Source organism: Rhinatrema bivittatum, chromosome 1 (assembly GCF_901001135.1).
Source record: "Rhinatrema bivittatum chromosome 1, aRhiBiv1.1, whole genome shotgun sequence".
Classification (NCBI taxonomy): domain Eukaryota; kingdom Metazoa; phylum Chordata; class Amphibia; order Gymnophiona; family Rhinatrematidae; genus Rhinatrema; species Rhinatrema bivittatum.
Genome location: NC_042615.1, coordinates 698,782,101 through 698,801,753, shown reverse-complemented (window position 1 = coordinate 698,801,753; position 19,653 = coordinate 698,782,101). Strand labels below are relative to the sequence as shown.

Below are 19,653 nucleotides of genomic sequence, written 5' to 3'. Positions count from 1 at the left end.
TAGTCTCACATTTTGTGATTTTTATCAGTAATATAGGAGGCTGATGCTCTATATTTTAGAGGAGGAGCTGTCAGCCAAAATATATTTTAGAGTAATTTGTTTATGTGATGAGTATCACAATTTTATTTGGAGCTCAGCAGTTTCTTCCTGCTTCTTTGGGCTTCTAGCTAATCACAACCAGGGTTGGGATCCAACGTCAGGAGCCTTTGTTCCCAAATACCTGGGAACTTTCTCCATTATTTTATCTCTCCCCTAACTTGCCTATCCCAGTCACTGCATTGAGTATCTTTAGCTGGCAGACACACACCAGAGCTTCTTCCAAAACCCTGCAACTGTGAGATTTAAATTCAGCCACTGGGTGTCACTGTTGGCCTATGACTGGGACTCCCCCCAGGGTCTGTGAATGCTACATTTGCAGCATCTTTATCCCTGGCCAACCTGGGGAATAGATGACCAGACCCAAGAATCCAGCTTAGGTCCCTGTTTATGTTTGGTTTCATTCATTAAGCCAACCGCCAGCCTATCAATACCTCAATTTTGTCAAGATCTAATCTAAAGAAAGGGAAAGTACAGTGGGGAGGCAAAAACAGATGAGCAACAATACAAGCAGGACTGTCTAAAGCAGATTCTAAACTGTCTTGAGATTTTACTTGTATAGTGTCTGTATCTTTAAACTTCCAACATACCTCCACATTGAAAAGCTCTCCAAGTAATACTAAAGTATTTCTACAGCACTGCATTTCATGTTCAAAACAAACTATCTGATTAAAACAAATACCAGATGAAGACAAATAATGTAACAGAGAACATACCAGATGGTCAACAAATTTCTCTTCATATGTAAGGAATCTAGACCCTTCCAAGCAACTCAACCAAAAACTACTTTCCTCAAGCAAAAAAAAAAAATCAAAAGAAAGAGCAAGGGAGGGCAGCTGCTGAGTCATGCAACCACTCTTATTTAAACCCCTCTCAAACAAGAGACAGAGGGCCAGAACATGGAACGATTTCTACAGAACAGCTGCCAAGCTTCCTCAGCCATGTAAAATCAACTTTACTTCTAGAAAGGAGATATTTTCCCTATGGGTTTCTTAACTATCTTTTTCTTATTCAAAGTTCACTGCCTCCTATCCTATGACTTTTCAATTTCATAAAGAGTCCCCGAGACACTTATCAAATGCCTTCTGAAAATCCAAATTTATTGCAACAACCTCACCTTTATCTACATGTTTATTTATACCTTCAAAAAATTCTCATTTGTAAGGCAAGATTTCCATTTGCTAAAGCCAATGCAATTCTTCCCCATTAAGCTATGTCTATCTATATGACCAATTTAGTTTAATAGCTTCTATTATTTTGCCTACCACCAATGTCAGGCTCAATTGCCTACAGTTTTCCAGACCACCCCAGAACCCTTTTAAAAATTCATGTTATATTGGCCATAGTCCAGTCTACATGAACTGTGGCTATTTTAAATAGGTTGCAGATGACAAGTAACCTATCTGCAATTTCATGTATGAATTTTTTCAGAATTCTATAGAGAAAGCCATCTGGTCCTGGTGACTTCTTACCCTTGAGTTTGTCAATTTGATTTATTACATTTTCTGTTATCACAGAGACATGCTTTGATTGCTCAGAATCATCATAAAGATTTTTCTTGGTATGGGTATGTTCTCAAAATTCTCCTCAGTGAAGACCAAGGCAAAGATTTCGTTCCATTTTTTTTCCTTGTTCTCCTCGAATACCCCCTTTTATCCCTTGGCTATCTAGTAACCCAACTGACTCCCTCACAGGCTTTTTGCTTTGTAAGTACTTGAAACAGTCTGTATTAGTTTTTGCCTCTCTGGCAAGCTTTTTCCTAAATTCTTTCTTGGCTTGACCCACTAATGTATTACATCCAACTTTCTAGTATTTATACTCTTGCCTATTTTTCTCATTAAGGTCTGCTTTCCATTTTTTGAAAGATGCATTTTTGGCTTTGACTTATCACACCATGAAACCATGCTAGCTGTAGTCTGGTCTTCCTTCAACCTTTTTTAACGTGTAGAAAGCGCGGTTACTTACCTGTAAACAGGTGTTCTCCTAGAACAGCAAGATATTAGTCCTCATGTGTGGATGACATCATCTGATGGAGCCTGGCACGGAAAACTCTTGTCAAAGTTCCTAGAAGCTTTGACCAGCACACTGAGCATGCCCAGCATGCCACTAACCACGCATCCACGCGAGGTCCATCTTCAGTCTCATAAAACAGAGAAAAATACGAGTGAAAAAATAAAACAAACCGGAAGGACAACCCAAATCTGCTGGATGGTGGGTGAGATTCCTGAGGACTAACATCCTGCTGTCCTAGGAGAACACCTATTACAGGTAAGCAATTGTACTTTCTCCTAGGACAAGCAGGATGGTAGTTCTCACATTTGGGTGAATACCCAGTTCCAGGCTGTCTCCGTTAACAGATGAGACCAACAGGTGCCAGCGGGCACAACAATAACTGCAGCTCTGTTGGTTGGCAGGGGATTGCCTGGCTCCAATCAGGGATACTAGGTAGGAAAAGCTGGGTTCAGTTCTGGAAAAGACTGCGCAGGACAGACTGACCAGAAACACTGTCCTGTCACCCATTTTTATCCAAGCAGTAGAGAACTGCAAATGTGTGAAGAGAACTCCATCTTGCGGCATAGCAAATTTCAACAACTGGGACTGCTCGCAGATGAGCAATTGACATCGCCATGGCCCGCACAGAATGAGCTTTGATTTGACAGGTCAGCTGAAGGCCCGCCTGCCCACAGCAGAAGACGATGCAATCTGCCAGCCAGTTGGATTAAGTCTGTTTACCCACCACCAACCCCAACCTATTGGTATCAAAGGATACAAAGAGCTGAGTGGACTGGCCTGTGACTGGCTGTGCAATCTACATAGAAAGCCAAGGCCCTCTTGCAGTCCAAAGTATGAAGAGCCCATTCCTCTGGGTGGGAATGAGGCCTGGGAAAGAAGATGGGTAAAACAATGGACTAACTAATGTGAAAATCAGTCACTACCTTAGGGGAGGAATGCAAGACCACACAATCGTGAAAGAACCTCGTATTTGGCAGGTATGTATCCAAAGCCTGAAGCTCACTGACCCTATGAGCCGAAGTAATCGCCACTAGGAATATAAAAAACTTTCCAGGTGAGGAACTTCGGGTTGCAGGAACACAATGGCTCAAAGGGAGGATGCATGAGCCGCACCAGGACAATGCTGAGGTCCCAGGACACAAGAGACCGAAGAGGGGGGCTTCAACTGGAGTAGCCCCTTCATAAAGTGACCTACTAAAAGCTGCACAGATATGGGTGTGCCAGCGACACTTCAATGGTATGCACTTACAGCGCTAAGATGAACCCTGACTGAGCTGGTTTGAAGCCCAGACTCGGAAAGGTGCCACAAGTAGTCCAATAGTTTGGGGAGGGGGCATGTGAAGGGATCCAAGTCATGCCCCGCACACTAGGTGGAGAACCTTCTCCATTTCAAACTGTAAGACTTCCTGGTGGAAGGCTTTCTAGAAGCCATCAGCACCTGGAAAACACTTTCCGAAGGCCAGAGGCTGAAGAACTAAGCGCTCAACATCCATGCCATGAGGGCTAACGCCTGGAGATTCATATGATACAGAGTATCCCAATTCTAGGTTATCAGATTAGGCGCAGTCCCCAGCCAGACGGGGGCCCTGATTGACAGATCTCGCAGGAGAGGGAACCAAACCTGTCTGTGTCAAAGTGCCACGAGGATCATGGCCCTCTGTCCTGTTGAAGCTTCAGTAGGGTCTTCAAGAGAAGAGGAAGCGGAGGGAATGCGTACAGCAGACCCCTCCCCCCAATGAAGGGAGGTGTCGCAGACCAGATGTTTGACCCCTGGCAACAGGGAGCAGAAGCTGTTCACCTTGTTATTGCACAGGGAGGCAAAGAGGTCCACATCTGGGGTACCCCACTGACGAAACAGCATAGCCACTGGATAGCCCTGGATCGAAGGACCATTCGTGCGGCTGGAAGGAGCGATTCAGCTGGTCCACTAGTACAATCGGAGCCCCAGGCAGGTACATCGCTTACAGCGACATCCCTTGTGATAGGGCCCAGGACCACACCTGCACCGCTTCATGACAGAGGAGGAATGAGCCTGTGCTTCCCGGTTTGTTGATATACCACATTGCAACATGGTTGCCCATCTGGATCAGAACGTCCTTGTGCGACAACCAGTCCCTGAACGCTCAGAGGGCGTAACGAATCGCAAAAAGCTCTATAGAAAGTTTATTTGACAACGGGCTTCATGAGCGGTCCAGAGACCCTATATGTGGAGGCCGTCCATATGGGTTCCCCAACCCTGAGGAGAGGTGTCAGTGGTGAGGACCAAATGAGGCGGGGCAGCCTGGAAGGGAATCTCCCGCTCCAAATTGGAAAGGTTTTCCCACTAGGACAGAGACGTCCTCAGAGGTTCTGTGACAGAGACGAGTCTCGAAGTCTTGAGAGGCTTGTTGCCACTGTGATTGCAAGGTCCATTGTGCCTTCTGCATGCACAAGTGGGCGAGAGGGGTAACATGGACAGAAGCCACCATGTGGCCCAATAAACTGAGCAGAAGGCGGGCAGTCACATGGTGGCTGTTGCGGACGAAGATTGCGAATGAGGCGAGGGCAAGACCCCGATCGCAAGGCAAAAATGCTTTTGCTTGCACCGTGTCCAGCCTGGCTCCTATGAAGTCCAGCTGAGGAGACAGGCAGAGGTGAGACTTTGGGTAGTTGATAACAAACCCCAAGGATTGTAGAGTCTGCACTATCTACTCTCTGTTTCCTGCTTTTAACCATTTTATAATCCACGAAAGGAATTCGCCATCTATCCCATGACTTTTTACTTTTTCTAGAAGCCTCTCATGAGGAACTTTGTCAAATGCCTTCTGAAAATCCAAGTACACTATATCTACCGGTTCACCTTTATCTACGTTTATTAACCCCCTTCAAAAAAGTGAAGCAGATATGTGAGGCAAGACTGTTGCTATGGCTCTGTGGATGTAAGCCTCCTTGAGAACGAGATAGCAGAGCCAGTCTCCTCTTTGGAGGCAGGTATCAGCGTGCCTAGAGAGACCATCTTGAACTTGCACCCATTTCCCTGAGGTCAAGAATGGGGCACAAGCCACCATTCTTCTTTGGAATGAGGAAATACCTTGAATAGAACTCTCGGCCCTGCTGAGGGCGAAGAACGGGCTCTACCATGCCTACTTTGAGAAGGGCGGAGAGCTCTGTCCAAAATATCACCTGCTGGGCGGACAAACCCCCATGATGGATATGGGGGAGAGGTCTCCAGGAGCCATCTGAAATTGAGGTAGTACCCCTGATGGACTATGGTAAGGACCCATCGGTCCGAAGTGATGTCCTCCCCAGTTATGGGCGAAGCCTGAGAGCCTGCCACCTACTGGGGGATCCTGTGTCAGGGGTATGCTTGATTGGCTCGTGCTCCCTCGCAACCAGTCAAAATCCTGTAGCTGGGGCCTGCTGGGGGGGCTGGTTGAGGCCTGGGTGCTCGCTGCTGACGAGAGCATCCCCTAGAGCCAGTGCGCAGGCTCAGGAGGCAGAAGGATAATATTTCCTCTACTTATAAAAAGACCTCTTCCAACTCAGCCTGGAAGATTTCATGGCTGAAGAAGGGGCATCAGAAGTGCTAGCAGAGAGCTGCTGAAGGGTTTTGTGGTGGTCCTTTAATTGAGCCACCATGTCCCGGACCTTATCCCCAAAGAGGTTGTCACCTGTGCAGGGAAGGTCTGCTAGCTACTCTTGCACCTCTGGGCGGAGGTCAGAAGCCCGAAGCCAAGCCATTCTGCAGGCGCAGATATCCACAGTGGATCCTCGGGCCGCCATCTGAAACACTTCGAAGGTGGATCTCACCTCATGTTTGCCGGCTTCTAGACCCTTCAGAACAATGGTGGAGAGTGCCTCCTGTTGCTGCTGCGGCAAGCGCTCTGCGAGGTCCTGCACCTGTTTCCAGAGATTCTGGTTGTATCGGGTCATATACAACTAGTACGTGGCAATATGGGCGATGAGCATAGCACCCTGAAAAATCTTTCTGCCCAGAGCATCGAGCACCCTATGTTCTCGCCCTAGAGGGGCAGAGACATGGATGCAGGAGCACCTGGCTTCAAGGGTGGACTCCACTACCACCAAATTTGTGGGGAAGATTTTGCCTCTAAACCCACGACCTGCTGGACCAAATAGGTGGCATCCCCCTTCCTATTTATGGGAGAGATGGAAATCAGGTGCTCCCACATCCAAAGGAGAAGATCCTTAAAGATGTCGTGGATGGGAACCGCCACGATCTCCTTGGGAGCGTCGACAAATTGGAGCACCTCCAGCATCTTATGCCACGCATCCTTCTCCGTAAGCAACTGGAAGGGGATAGCCTCGGCCATGGCCCTGACGAACCACTCAAAAGAGAGATCTGGAGGAGATCTATGTCTCTCCTTCGATGGGGAAGGCTTGGGGAGGAGGTCGTCCAAGTACTTGGACGAAGAGTCCGAGGAATTGCCCCCCATGGGTCATAGGGGCCTTGCTCCTTGCTAAAGGCCATAGCGGCGTGAGCGAGGCCCGCAGTGGATCCAGGCACCACGGGAATTGGTGGGTCCCCTGGCATTGGAAAAGTCAGCACTGGTCGCTTCTTCCTCCTCAGAGGACCTGATGATAGGGATCACTCCCTCTGGCACCGGTTGAATTGACAGAGCACCTAACAGGATGTCCAGATGCTCAAGCAGAGGTGCCAGCATAGTGGGTGGAGGAACCGGCACCGGTATGGGGGCTGGTGGTGCGAGCGGCTAGTCGCTCCATAGAGCTCTGAGCATCGCAGTCTGCACCCTGCGGTCCAACTCCTCCTGGAAGTCCAGTGAGGTGAGGAATGATGGAGGACACAAGGCGTCACTGGCTCTTCTTCAGTTCTCTGGGGAGGCACAGTGCCCGGCACAGATATTCGTGGGGAATGCCTAGGACTCCCGAGTATATTGGAGGATGGGGCCTCCAAGGCATGGGGTCACTTTGGTGGCGTTATGGCCACCGGTACAGCACCAGAACCGGAGCCGTGCATGGATGGCGATCTGTGTCTGTGTTTGCAGCATCTCCCATGGTGCTCGGCCCAGTCTTTCCCTGGCACCGAGCAAGCAGAGGATCCCAATGCCCTGGAAACCGGTGAGACCAGAGGAGACCAGTCACTGTTCCCACGATCCTTGGCAGATGTAAGAGGGGGAATAGCAAGAGGAAGCGATCTCCCTGCGACCCCTCGGTGTCGATGTAGCAGACTTTTTGGAACCGAAAAGTTTCTCCATCTTGTCGAGGTGCGCACGACGGCCTTTGGGAATCATCTGATCACACAGCTGACACCCTCTGACGCTGTGCGAAGCCCCCAGGCAGAAGATGCAAACCTCATGAGGATCAGTGATAGATATGGTCCTGTGGGCACCAAAGAAAGTTGGATGACGCCATGAAAAAACAACTGGCGCACAGTCGTTGATCGGAGGCCACCAAGAAGTGGAACACCGGGAATCGCCTGTGAAAAAGGAAGAAAAATGATTTTACCTACTGCGCCAAGGAGAGGCACCGACCACGAAGGGGGACCCCATCAATGGAACAGGGGAAAAATCCCAGAAAGGGCACAAAAAAAAGGAAGAAAAGCACCACAAACCGCGAGACAACTGCACCATGAAACAAACGAGAGGCTGAAGGGGGACCTCGCATGGATGGGCAGATAGTGCCATGCTGGGCATGCTCATTGTGCTGGTCAAAGCTTCTAGAAACTTTGACAAACGTTTTCCGTGCCAGCCTCCCTCGGATGATGTCACCCACATGAGGTCATCCTGCTTGTCCTAGGAGAACACTCAACTCTGCCCCTGGCTTAAGGAGAGAGGAGCAGCCAAAGAAAAAGCCCAAATCTGCAAGGAGTAGCTTAGCCAGAGAAGGGGGACAGAAAGGGATAAGAGAAATCAACCTCAAATCCTATCAGCAATGCTAAACCTCCTTGTCCTGCTCAACTGGAGAAGAGAGACAGAGTCTGTCACTGCAGGAGCTGCCTGAATTGAGCCAAAGAGATCCAGGACCCTACTCAACCTAGGGAGGGAATGCTAGGTATTATCTCAGGAATTCCCCCAAGCAGCCTTCCATTCCCTCTCTCCAGTCTTCAGTAAACACCACGGGATGTACATTCACAATCTGCTGGAGACAAAGAATACTAGCAGGCTGATGTTAGCACGAAGGTACATGACCATCAGCAAGCCTGTTCTGTTTCCATGTACTGGTTGGTGTGCATAACAAGATTGTTTGGTCTGATATGAATACTACTCAACCATGAAGTACCCATAGGGAAGAAAGATGAAAGTTCTGGAAAGGCCTTTACAATTACCAGGCTTGATTGAAAATCTTTTGGGAGATCTCAAACATGCAGTGTGCAAAGAGATGTAAGAATATTTCACAGCTAGAAAATTTCTGCAAGGAAGTATGTGGGAAAAAATTCCTAAAGAATAGAAAGATTCTTAGCTGGTTACAGGAAACATTTGAAAGTTATTTCTGCCAAAACTGTCACAAAATACTGACTGAAAGGGTATTCAAACTTTTGCACATGCCAAATTTACTTTAATATTTTCAGTCTGTTAAAATCAGCAAATAAGCAGTAATTTTATATAAAAAAAAAACTGCAGAAAGAGGTTGTGTTTAACTTTATACCATTAGAGACTGTCAGCTGTTGCTCACTTATAGATTCACTGAAACATACAATTTGACCAGGGGTACCTAACTTTTGCTCACAACTGTATTTTTGTAAGACTGTAATATGAAAAATCTGTTCTCAGAGCTTCTAGTTTCCTGAGGCAGACTTTTCAAGATTCTGCAACAAGAGTTGGCAAATTATGTGACAATTGTGTCAAATTTGCATAATTTTGCATATATTTACTAATTTTTTGCTTTATAAAAATAGTCATTTTATGACATTTCTGTATCCAATTAATTTATTTGGTTCTTTACTAAAGGAAAAGGAATCTTTGTATTTGGGGATAGGGAGGAAAGAATCTGAATGGAAAGGGGCAAACAAAGAAGGAATCTTAGGCAGGGTGGTAGTGAGATAAGGGATGGAGGACAGCAGGAGAGGCAGGGTGATTCAGGGAGGATGAGGAGAGAGGGGAGGGAAGAGGGATCAGGAACGGGGAGAAGCAGAAAGGATCAAGAACGGGGAGGTGGGAAGAAGGAATATTGGGGATGAGGGTGGAAGGAGGAAAGATTAAGAAAGAAAAGAAGAGGAGGAAAGAGGGAGGATAAAGGATGGGGAAAGAATGGAAGCCACAGCCTCACCCCCATTACTCTCCCACCTCCCCTTATCCCGTCCCAAAGCCCCTTTGATCCCCTCATGTACCCTAGTTCCCTTCCCCCTAACACCCTTCACTCACTCTGGTTTCCCCAATCCTTCCCCCCTAATCCTCAATTCATTCACTTCCTCCAACCAATCCATGGTTCCCTCCCTCATCCCCATCGCATTGATCCCCAGTTCACTCCTTCTCTACCCTCCTTCAGATCTGACTTACCCACTCCTTTGGCTAAATAGGAGGATGGCAGCCTTACAGTGCTTCCAGCATATCTTCCTCCCCGCCGGAGCCCAAGCAACATACTTTGAATCACATTGTTCAAAGTCTTCCATTTAGGGTCCGGCAAGGAAGATTTGGATATGGCGGATTCACTGCAATGCTGCAGTCCCCCTCCTCGTCAAAGGAACAAGTGAGTGAGGAGGTCCTAGGGGGTGGGAAATTGCACCGTCCACTGTCAACAATGTTTCTTTTCTGAGGGAGGGAAAGCAGCAAAGCACTGTCCCACCACTGGCAATATCTCTCTTCTGGGGAAGGAGAGAGAGGGGTAACATGTCATCCCATTACCACCAATGTTTTTCTACTGAAGGGGTCTGCGGTCTTCTGCGACAGTTTGGACAGGATTGGCCAAATCCATGGCAAGGGCTGAATTTTACAGCCATTACTGCAACCTCAAAATCATAAGAGACCAGGGGCTCTGCCTATACTCTCAAAGAGCAAACAAGTAACTAGAAACATAATATGGACAAAATAATGTCACTTACTCAAATTCTGTGGCATAATATTTAAGGAAGCCCACAAAAAGATCTCCAAGAGTTGATCCATTTTTTGAGAGGTAAGGAGGAATGGTGCATGGAGCCTGATGTACAAGGTCTAGTTGCATAGTAGGATTAAAATGTTCCTGTCAAAATAGAAAGTATTTCCTAAAACAATTGCCAGAACTACATTATCTGTAAAAATAATTTTAGGATAGTATAGAACTAAAAGCATTTTTAGAAGACCTAACACAACTGATAACAATCAGTTTGAAAACCAGATTATGGGATTAAACAAGGTAATATGATAGAGGCAGCAAAGGAATTTCAACCAGGTCTCTGTTTTACAAGCTCTAACAAAATAATAAATGGTTTACACTTTAAAGACTTCCTTTCCCATAGTGATGCATCACACAAGATTAGAATTATTACAACTGTAAAATGCTATTGAGAAATAAGCTGGGGTTGGACAAAATATTAAAAAAAATAAAAAATATGAAAAGTTCTAGCTAGAAAGCAAAATTGCTTACCTGCAATAGGTGTTATCCCAGGACAGCAGGATGTAGTCCTCACATATGGGTGACGTCACTGGACGGAGCCCTATTACGGAAAAACTGTCAAAGTTTCTAGAAACTTTGATCCCTCAAGCCACAGGGGTCTCCCTTCAGTCTTGTTTGTAGCAATATGCTTTAGCTAAAAAATAAAATAAAAAGTTTTGGACCAATCTCTGAGGGGTGGCGGGTGGGTTTCGTGAGGACTACATCCGCTGTCCTGGGATAACACCTATTACAGGTAAGCAATTTTGCTTTATCCCAGGACAAGCAGGATGATAGTCCTCACATATGATTCACTCTTGTAGCTTGCTAATCACTCATATGTGTATTGGACCAACAGCGTACAACTTGTGCAACGGGCACAATAACTGGTGTACTGTTAGAAAAATTGAGGCAGCCTGAAATCACAGCAGGTTGGATGTGGAAGGAGTTGGGGTTATACTGGAAATAAGTTTTTTTTTTTTTAAGACAGATTGTCCAAAGGCTGAATCTTGTCCTTCCTTGTCCAAGCAGTAATGGGCTGCAAATGTGTGAAGAGAGCTCCATATTGCAGCCTTGCCTATGTCAGCAATCGGTACAGAACGAAAGTGTGCTACTGAGGTTGCCATTGCTCTGAGTGTGCCTTTACTTGTCCCTCGAGAGAAAGGCCTGCTTTTTCATAGCAGAAGTCTATACACAATCTGCTAGCCAATTAGACAACGTTTGTTTGCCCACTGCTTTACCTGGTTTGTTTTTAATCAAAAGAAACAAAGAGCTGGGTGGAGTTCCTATAGACTTTAGTGTGTTCTAGATAATATGCTAGCGCGCATAGCAATCTAAGGTGTGTAAAACTCTTTCGCCTTGGTGCGAGTGAGGACTGAGAAAGAATGTGGGCAAATTTATAGACTGATTCAAGTGGAAGTCAGTAACCACCTTGGGAAGGAATTTAGGGTGAGTACGGCGTACCATTCAGTCATGTAGGAACCTGGTATATGGTGAGTATGTTACAAGTGCTTGTAACTCACTAACTCTTCTAGCAGATGTAATAGCTACTAGGAAGAGAACCTTCCATGTAAGAAATTTAACGTTGCATGAATCTATAGACTCAGAAGGAGAACGCATGAGCCGTGTTAGTACCACATTAAAGGTCCCATTCTGTGACTGGTGGCTGCAAAGGGGTTTTAAGCTGAATTAAACCTCTCATAAATCTGACTAGGGGTTGCGCTGATATTGGGGCATCCCCTATTCCTTTGTGGTAAGCTGAGTTAGCACTCAGGTATACCCGTACCGACGAAGTCTGTAGATCAGAATCTGAAAGATGCCAGAGATAGTCTAATAAAGATGATGTGGGGCAGGAAAAGGCATCAATACATTTTTGCGTCACCATGTGGTGAATCTTTTCCACTTACAACGATAAGATTTTCGTGTGGAAGATTTACGTGAAGCTACAAGCACTTGAGAGACATTAGCTGAAAGATTGAGTGGTTGTAAGATCAAGCTTTCAACATCCAGGCTGTGAGGGATAGGGTCTGAAGGTTGGGGTGGCGCAACCTGCCCTGATCCTGAGTTATGAGAGTGGATGCTGTGCGCCCAGGCGAATTGGTTCTCTGATCGAGGAGGTCGAGAAGTATGGGAAACCATACTTGTCGAGGCCAATACGGGGCTATGAGTATCATTGACCCTTTGTCCTGTTGTTGCTTCACTAGAATTTTGGTTTTCGGGGGATACGCATATAGAAGACCTGAGTTCCAGGGGCGAGCAAAAGCGTCCTTGGCTAACTGGTTTCTCTGTTTGTGTAGAGAGCAGAATCTGTCCACTTTGTGATTCTTTTCGGATGCAAAGAGGTCCATTGTTGGTTGACCCTAACGTTGGAATATCTTGGTTGCTACTAAAGGATCCAGGGACCACTCGTGGGGTTGGAACTGACGACTGAGGCAGTCTACAAGTACGTTGTGAATGCCCGCCAGATAAGTGGCCCGGAGAAACATGGAATGTGTTAGGGCTCAGTCCCAAATTTGTGCAGATTCTTGGCAAAGGAGATAAGAGCCCGTGCCTCCTAGTTTGTTCAGGTACCACATGGCAACTGTGTTGTCTGTTTGTATTAGCACAGTCTTGTGTGAAAGGCAATCCTTGAACGCAAAGAGAACATAACGTATAGCTTGAAGTTCCAAGAAGTTTATTTGGAAAGTTGCTTTGAGTGCTGTCCAAGTACCTTGAGTCTGAAGATCTCCTATATGTGCTCCCCAAACCAAGGTGGATGCATCTGTAGTTAAGGTTACTTGTGGAACTGGTTGTGGGAACGGTAGGCCTTCGAGCAATTGTTCGTGTTCACCCAGAGGAGAGATGAACGTAACTAGTGGAATATTTGAATTGGAGACGACAGTGGTTGAATAGCTTGGAGCCATTGAGATTTCAATGTCCACTGAAATCTCATTGAAATTGGTTATCTACTCTATTTGTTCCATCATTATTGTTATTGTTCTATTGTTACCTGTTTTATTGTTCAACTGTTCTATGTAAAGCCCACTACTCTTTTTGGGCATTTAAAAGTTGTATGTAAACCGGATTGATTTGTAGTTCCTACAAGAACTTCGGTCTATAAAAATTAAAAATAAATAAAATAAAAATTGTGTTATCATGGCTAATCTGGCCATAGGAGTGACATGAACTGTGGAAGCCATGTGGCCGAGCAGAGTGAGGAACTGATAGGCTGTCGCTGTTTGCCTTATGCGTAGAGAGTTCGCTAAAGTGGACAGAGTCTCTGTGCAATCCTTTGGAAGGAAGGCTTTGGATACGGCGGTGTTCAATTCTACTCTGATGAATTGTAGAAGACAAGATGGTAGGAAGTGGGATTTTGGGTAGTTTATTAGAAATCCCAACGAGTGAAGCAGACTGATGGTGCCGAGGCTAGTCCAAATGGCAGAACCCGGTACTGAAAATGTTGATGACCCACCAGGAAATGCAGGTACTTGCGATGAGGGGGAAAAATTGGTATGTGAGCGTAAGTGTCTTGAAGGTCCAGAGAACAGAGCCAATCTCCTGCTTGAAGAAGTGGAAACATTGTGCCTAAGGATACCATTCTGAACTTTTCCTTCCGTAGAAATTTGTTGAGATTTCGGAGGTCTAAGACAGGATGTAGGCCTCCTGTTTTCTTTGGAATGAGAAAATATCGGGAGTAGAATCCTCTGCCCTGCTGGGGTCTGGGAACTGGTTCCACAGCCCTGGCTCTCAGGTGGATAATTCTGCTTGCAGAGTGTGGAGTGATCCTTGTGAACCCAAAGTGAGTTTGGTGGACAATCTTTGGGCATTGTGAGAAAATCCAGATGGTAACCTGGATGTATAATGGAGAGTACCCATTGATCTATTGTGATGTTTGACCAATTGGGAAGGAAAAAGGAGATCTGACCTCCTACTGGTAGATTTGGGGCCGGATTGGTGGAGTGGTTGCTGACCTCTGGCAGGTTTTTCAAAAACCTGTTTCAGGGCCTGTTTGAGGGGGAGGTTGTGGCCTAGGTGCTCTCGGCTGTCTAGATTGACCTCTCTGGGACGGTCTTGATACCCTACCACAAGGTGATGGAGGATAGTATCTTCGTGGTCTATAATACGTTTTTTCTAGTATGTTTTCTGTTCTTCTTGCAGAAGATGGTGTGTCAGTTGGAACAGCGGAGAGTTGCCGTAGGGTCTCAGAATGTTCTTTTAATTGTGCCACGATGGCTTGCACTTTGTCTCCAAAGAGGTTCTCTCCTGTACAAGGCAGGTCTGCCAATTTGTCTTGAATTTCAGACCTGAGGTCAGAAGCCTTTAACCAATCCCATCTATGGGCACTAATTCCTGTTGCAGCTTATGACTGTTTTGAAACATCGTCCAGGATGGCTGCATGGACCTCGTGCTTCCCTGCCTCTAGACCCTTATGAATGATATTAGTAAGGGAATCTTGATATTGCTGAGGGAGTGACTCAGTCAATTCTTGTATTTGTTTCCACAAATTGCGCTGATATCGAGTCATATACAACTGATATGATGCAATTCTTGAGACCAGCATTGACCCTTGGAACAATTTCCGGTCAAGAGAATCTAGAAATTTTTGTTCCTTCCCAGGAGGCGTCGATGAGTGAGGGCGAATTCTCTTTGATTTCTTTTGGGCAGATTCCACCACTACAGACTGGTGCGGGAGTGGAGGCTTCTGGAAGCCTGAACCAGGTAAGTGTTGTCAGTCTGCTTGTTAACTGGTGATATATAACACGAGTGTTCCACAACCTATGCTGAAGATCCACTAGTACTTCATGCACAGGGATTGTCAGAACTTCTTTAGGAGGATCTACAAATTGCAAAACCTCGAGGGTTTTTTGTCTGGTGTCCTCTTCTGCTTCTAACTGGAATGGTATGGTATCTGCCATTTCTTTCACAAAGTTTGAAAAAGAGAGGTCCTCCGGTGGTGATTTCCTTCTCTCTTCTGGTGGGATGGATCTGATAAAAATATCCTCCGATGAAGAATCGGTGTTTTCTTCCTCCCAGGTGTCTGACAAAGGTCGCCGTGGAGGAGTAGAGTGAGGAATAAAAAGAGGCATCGAAGGCATCAATGGTTTCATCGGCAGCATCGATGGCGGAAGGAAGGGAACAGATGGAGAACTCGGGAGTCTCGGCTGTGAAATACCGGAGTGTCCCAAGGATTGGTTTGGGCCTCGAGGCATCATCGTCCCTGGGGTTGGAAACCGGAGTTTTCGTACCTGATGGTGATGGCTGCTTCGGAAAAGCATTTATAAGGGCGTCGAGCCTATCGAGTATCGGTGCTAAAAGGGAAAGGTCCAGTGTCAGCATCGGTGTCGATGGTCCCAGGTCTCACAGAGCATCTTTTACTGCCTGGCGGATGAAACAGTCCAGTTCCTCCCGTATAGCTGGTGAGGTCAGAGCAGCTATAGGGGGTGGCAGAGAAGGTGGAACCGGCTCTTCCACAGATCCCTGTGGTGATGCGGTATCCGGCACCGATATCGGTGGGGATCGCCTTGACGTGAGAGGCATCGAGGGTATCGATTGCTCTTCCACTCGAGACCTTTTTGGTGATGGTTTGACGGGCATCGAGAGAGCTCTAGGAGTTGAACAGACATTGGGCGTTTAAGTCCGTCGATGACGGTGGCGATGTTTTTCTCGATCGGAAGCCTGCTTCTTGATGTAGATTTTGTAGATGACTGAAGCGGAGTCAGACACGATCGATCACTGCTGCCATTCGGACGTTTAGTTTTAAGAACTAATTTCTTCCTGCTCAAACATCACAACAGATCAATGGCTACTCTCCATTATACATCCAGGTTACCATCTGGATTTTCTCACAATGCCCAAAGATTGTCCATCAAACTCACTTTGGGTTCGCAAGGATCACTCCACACTCTGCAAGCAGAATTATCCACCCTCCTGAGAGCCAGGGCCGTGGAACCAGTTCCCAGACATCAGCAGGGCAGAGGATTCTACTCCCGATATTTTCTCATTCCAAAGAAAACAGGAGGCCTACATCCTGTCTTAGACCTCTGAAATCTCAACAAATTTCTACGGAAGGAAGAGTTCAGAATGGTATCCTTAGGCACAATGTTTCCAATTCTTCAAGCAGGAGATTGGCTCCGTTCTCTGGACCTTCAAGACACTTACACTCACATACCAATTTTTCCCCCTCATCGCAAGTACCTGCATTTCCTGGTGGGTCATCAACATTTTCAGTACCGGGTTCTGCCATTTGGACTAGCCTCGGCACCCAGAGTATTCACAAAGTGCCTAGCAGTGGCAGCGGCCCATTTACTTACGCAAGGTGGGAATGCATGTCTTTCCGTATCTAGACGATTGGCTTATCAAAAGCCATTCAAGACAGGCAGCATTTCAATCCCTCAAACTAACCATCAGTCTGCTTCACTCGTTGGGATTTCTAATAAACTACCCAAAATCCCCCTTCCTACCATCTTGTCTTCTACAATTCATCAGAGCAGAATTGAACACCACTGTATCCAAAGCCTTCCTTCCAAAGGATCGCGCAGAGACTCTGTCCACTTTAGCGAACTCTCTACGCATAAGGCGAACAGCGACAGCCCATCAGTTCCTCACTCTGCTTGGCCACATGGCTTCCACAGTTCATGTCACTTCTATGGCCAGATTAGCCATGATAGCACAATCCAGATGTATTCCACACATTAAGAAAGGTGGAAAGCAGGCAAAACGATTACTGGCATGGTTAAAAGGGGAGGTGAAAGAAGCTATTTTAGCCAAAAGATCTTCATTTAAAAATTGGAAGAAGGATCCAACAGAAGAAAATAGGATAACGCATAAACGTTGGCAAGCTAAATGTCAGACATTGAAAAAAGCAGGCTAAGAGAGAATTTGAAAAGAAGTTGGCCGTAGAGGCAAAAACTCACAGTAAAAACTTTAAAAAATATATCCGAAGCAGAAAGCTTGTGAGGGAGTAAGTTGGACCGTTAGATGATCGAGGGGTTAAAGGGGGCACTTAGAGAAGATAAGGCCATCATGGAAAGATTAAATGATTTCTTTTCTTCAGTGTTTACTGAAGAGGATGTTGGGGAGGTACCCGTACTAGAGAAGGTTTTCATGGGTAATGATTCAGATGGACTGAACCAACTCATGGTGTACCTAGAAGATGTGGTAGACCTGACTGATAAACTGAAGAGTAGTAAATCACCTGGACCGGATGGTATACACCCCAGAGTTCTGAAGGAACTAAAAAATGAAATTTCAGATCTATTAGTAAAAATTTGTAAACTATCATTAAAATCATCCATTGTACCTGAAGACTGGAGGATAGCTAATGTAACCCTCATATTTAAAAAGGGATTCAGGGGCGATCCTGGAAATTACAGACCGGTTAGCCTGACTTCACTACCAGGAAAAATAGTGGAAAGAGTTCTAAACATCAAAATCACAGAACATATAGAAAGACATGGTTTAATGGAACAAAGTCAGCATGGATTTACCCAAGGCAAGTCTTGCCTCACAAATCTGCTTCACTTTTTTGAAGGAGTTAATAAACATGTGGATAAAGGTGAACCTGTAGATGTAGTGTACTTGGATTTTCAGAAGGCATTTGACAAAGTTCCTCATGAGAGGCTTCTAGGAAAAGTAAAAAGTCATGGGATAGGTGGCGATGTCCTTTCATGGATTACAAACTGGCTAAAAGACAGGAAACACAGAGTAGGATTAAATGGACAATTTTCTCAGTGGAAGGGAGTGGGCAGTGGAGTGCCTCAGGGATCTGTACTGGGACCCTTACTTTTCAATATATTTATAAATGATCTGGAAAGAAATACGACAAGTGAGGTAATCAAATTTGCAGATGATACAAAATTGTTCAGAGTAGTTAAATCACAAGCAGATTGTGATAAATTGCAGGAAGACCTTGTGAGGCTGGAAAACTGGGCATCTAAATGGCAGATGAAATTTAATGTGGACAAGTGCAAGGTGATGCATATAGGGAAAAATAACCCATGCTATAGTTTTACAATGTTAGGTTCCATATTAGGTGCTACTACCCAAGAAAGAGATCTAGGCATCATAGTGGATAACACATTGAAATCGTCAGTTCAGTGTGCTGCGGCAGTCAAAAAAGCAAACAGAATGTTGGGAATTATTAGAAAGGGAATGGTGAATAAAACGGAAAATGTCATAATGCCTCTGTATCGCTCCATAGTATCGCACCTTGAATATTGTGTACAATTCTGGTCGCAGCATCTCAAAAAAGATATAATTGCGATGGAGAAGGTACAGAGAAGGGCTACCAAAATGATAAAGGGAATGGAACAGCTCCCCTACGAGGAAAGACTAAAGAGGTTAGGACTTTTCAGCTTGAAGAAGAGACAGCTGAGGGGCGATATGATAGAGATGTTTAAAATCATGAGAGGTCTAGAACGGGTAGATGTGAATCGATTTTTTACTCTTTCAGATAATAGAAAGACTAGGGGGCACTCCATGAAGTTAAGCATGTGGCACATTTAAAACTAATCTGAGAAAGTTCTTTTTCACTCAACGCACAATTAAACTCTGGAATTTGATGCCAGAGGATGTGGTTAGTGCAGTTAGTGTAGCTGTGTTTAAAAAAGGATTGGATAAGTTCTTGGAGGAGAAGTCTATTACCTGCTATTAATTAAGTTGACTTAGAAAATAGCCACTGCTATTACTAGCAACGGTAACATGGAATAGACTTAGTTTTTGGGTACTTGCCAGGTTCTTATGGCCTGGATTGGCCACTGTTGGAAACAGGATGCTGGGCTTGATGGACCCTTGGTCTGACCCAGTATGGCATATCCTTATGTTTGCTCCAGCCGGAGACGACTGAGTCTATGTCGACATAAGTAATCGAAGAGATGTTCCATCTTCTCCAGATGGGCCCGTCTGCTCTTGGCCATCATCTCGGCGCACTGTGGACATGTTGATAGGTTATGTCCCTCGGCCAGGCACAAAACGCACTCTACATGTGGGTTGGTGATTGACATGGTACAAGGGCAATGCGGGCATTTTTTGAAACCCGCTGCCATTTTAAAGGCCGGACAGCCATCGACAGCCTTGTGAAGAGTAAAAAATGCAAAAACGATATTGACCGGAGGAAATTTTATACTCACCGACCGGTATCGAAAGGGAGACCCCTATGAAGGGGGAACATTTGAAACTTTTCCTGTCAGGATAAAATTGTGTGAAAACCTTCATCGCGAGGCTAACAGCAGTGCAGAAAAAAGAAGACTGAAGGGAGATCCCTGTGGCTCGAGGGATCATGGCATGCTGGGCATGCACAGTGGGCTCAGAGTGCCAGTCAAAAGTTTCTAGAAACTTAGACAGAAAGTTTTTCTGTAATAGGGCTCCGTCCAGTGACTTCACCCATAATTGAGGACTATCACCCTGCTTGTCCTGGGATAAATCTTATTTATTGCACCATAGCATCAACCTGTAGAAATAAAACCTTCCTTAACAGCTACAATCTTAATTACACATACCTTTTGTGATGTCCCTGGAAACACTGGCCTGCATAGCTAGACATCA

At 45.6% G+C, this 19,653-nt stretch overlaps 1 protein-coding gene across 4 annotated transcripts in view; it reads right to left on the bottom strand.

The window, feature by feature from the left end:
• Positions 1-19,653, bottom strand: part of TENT2 (terminal nucleotidyltransferase 2) — a 377,719-nt gene that overhangs the window by 58,729 nt on the left and 299,337 nt on the right. For all 4 annotated transcript variants that reach the window (XM_029575592.1, XM_029575578.1, XM_029575585.1 and 1 more), the window contains one exon: positions 10,106-10,242. In XM_029575592.1, coding sequence (XP_029431452.1) covers positions 10,106-10,242 — 137 coding nt within the window. The remainder of the gene's footprint in view (positions 1-10,105; positions 10,243-19,653) is intronic.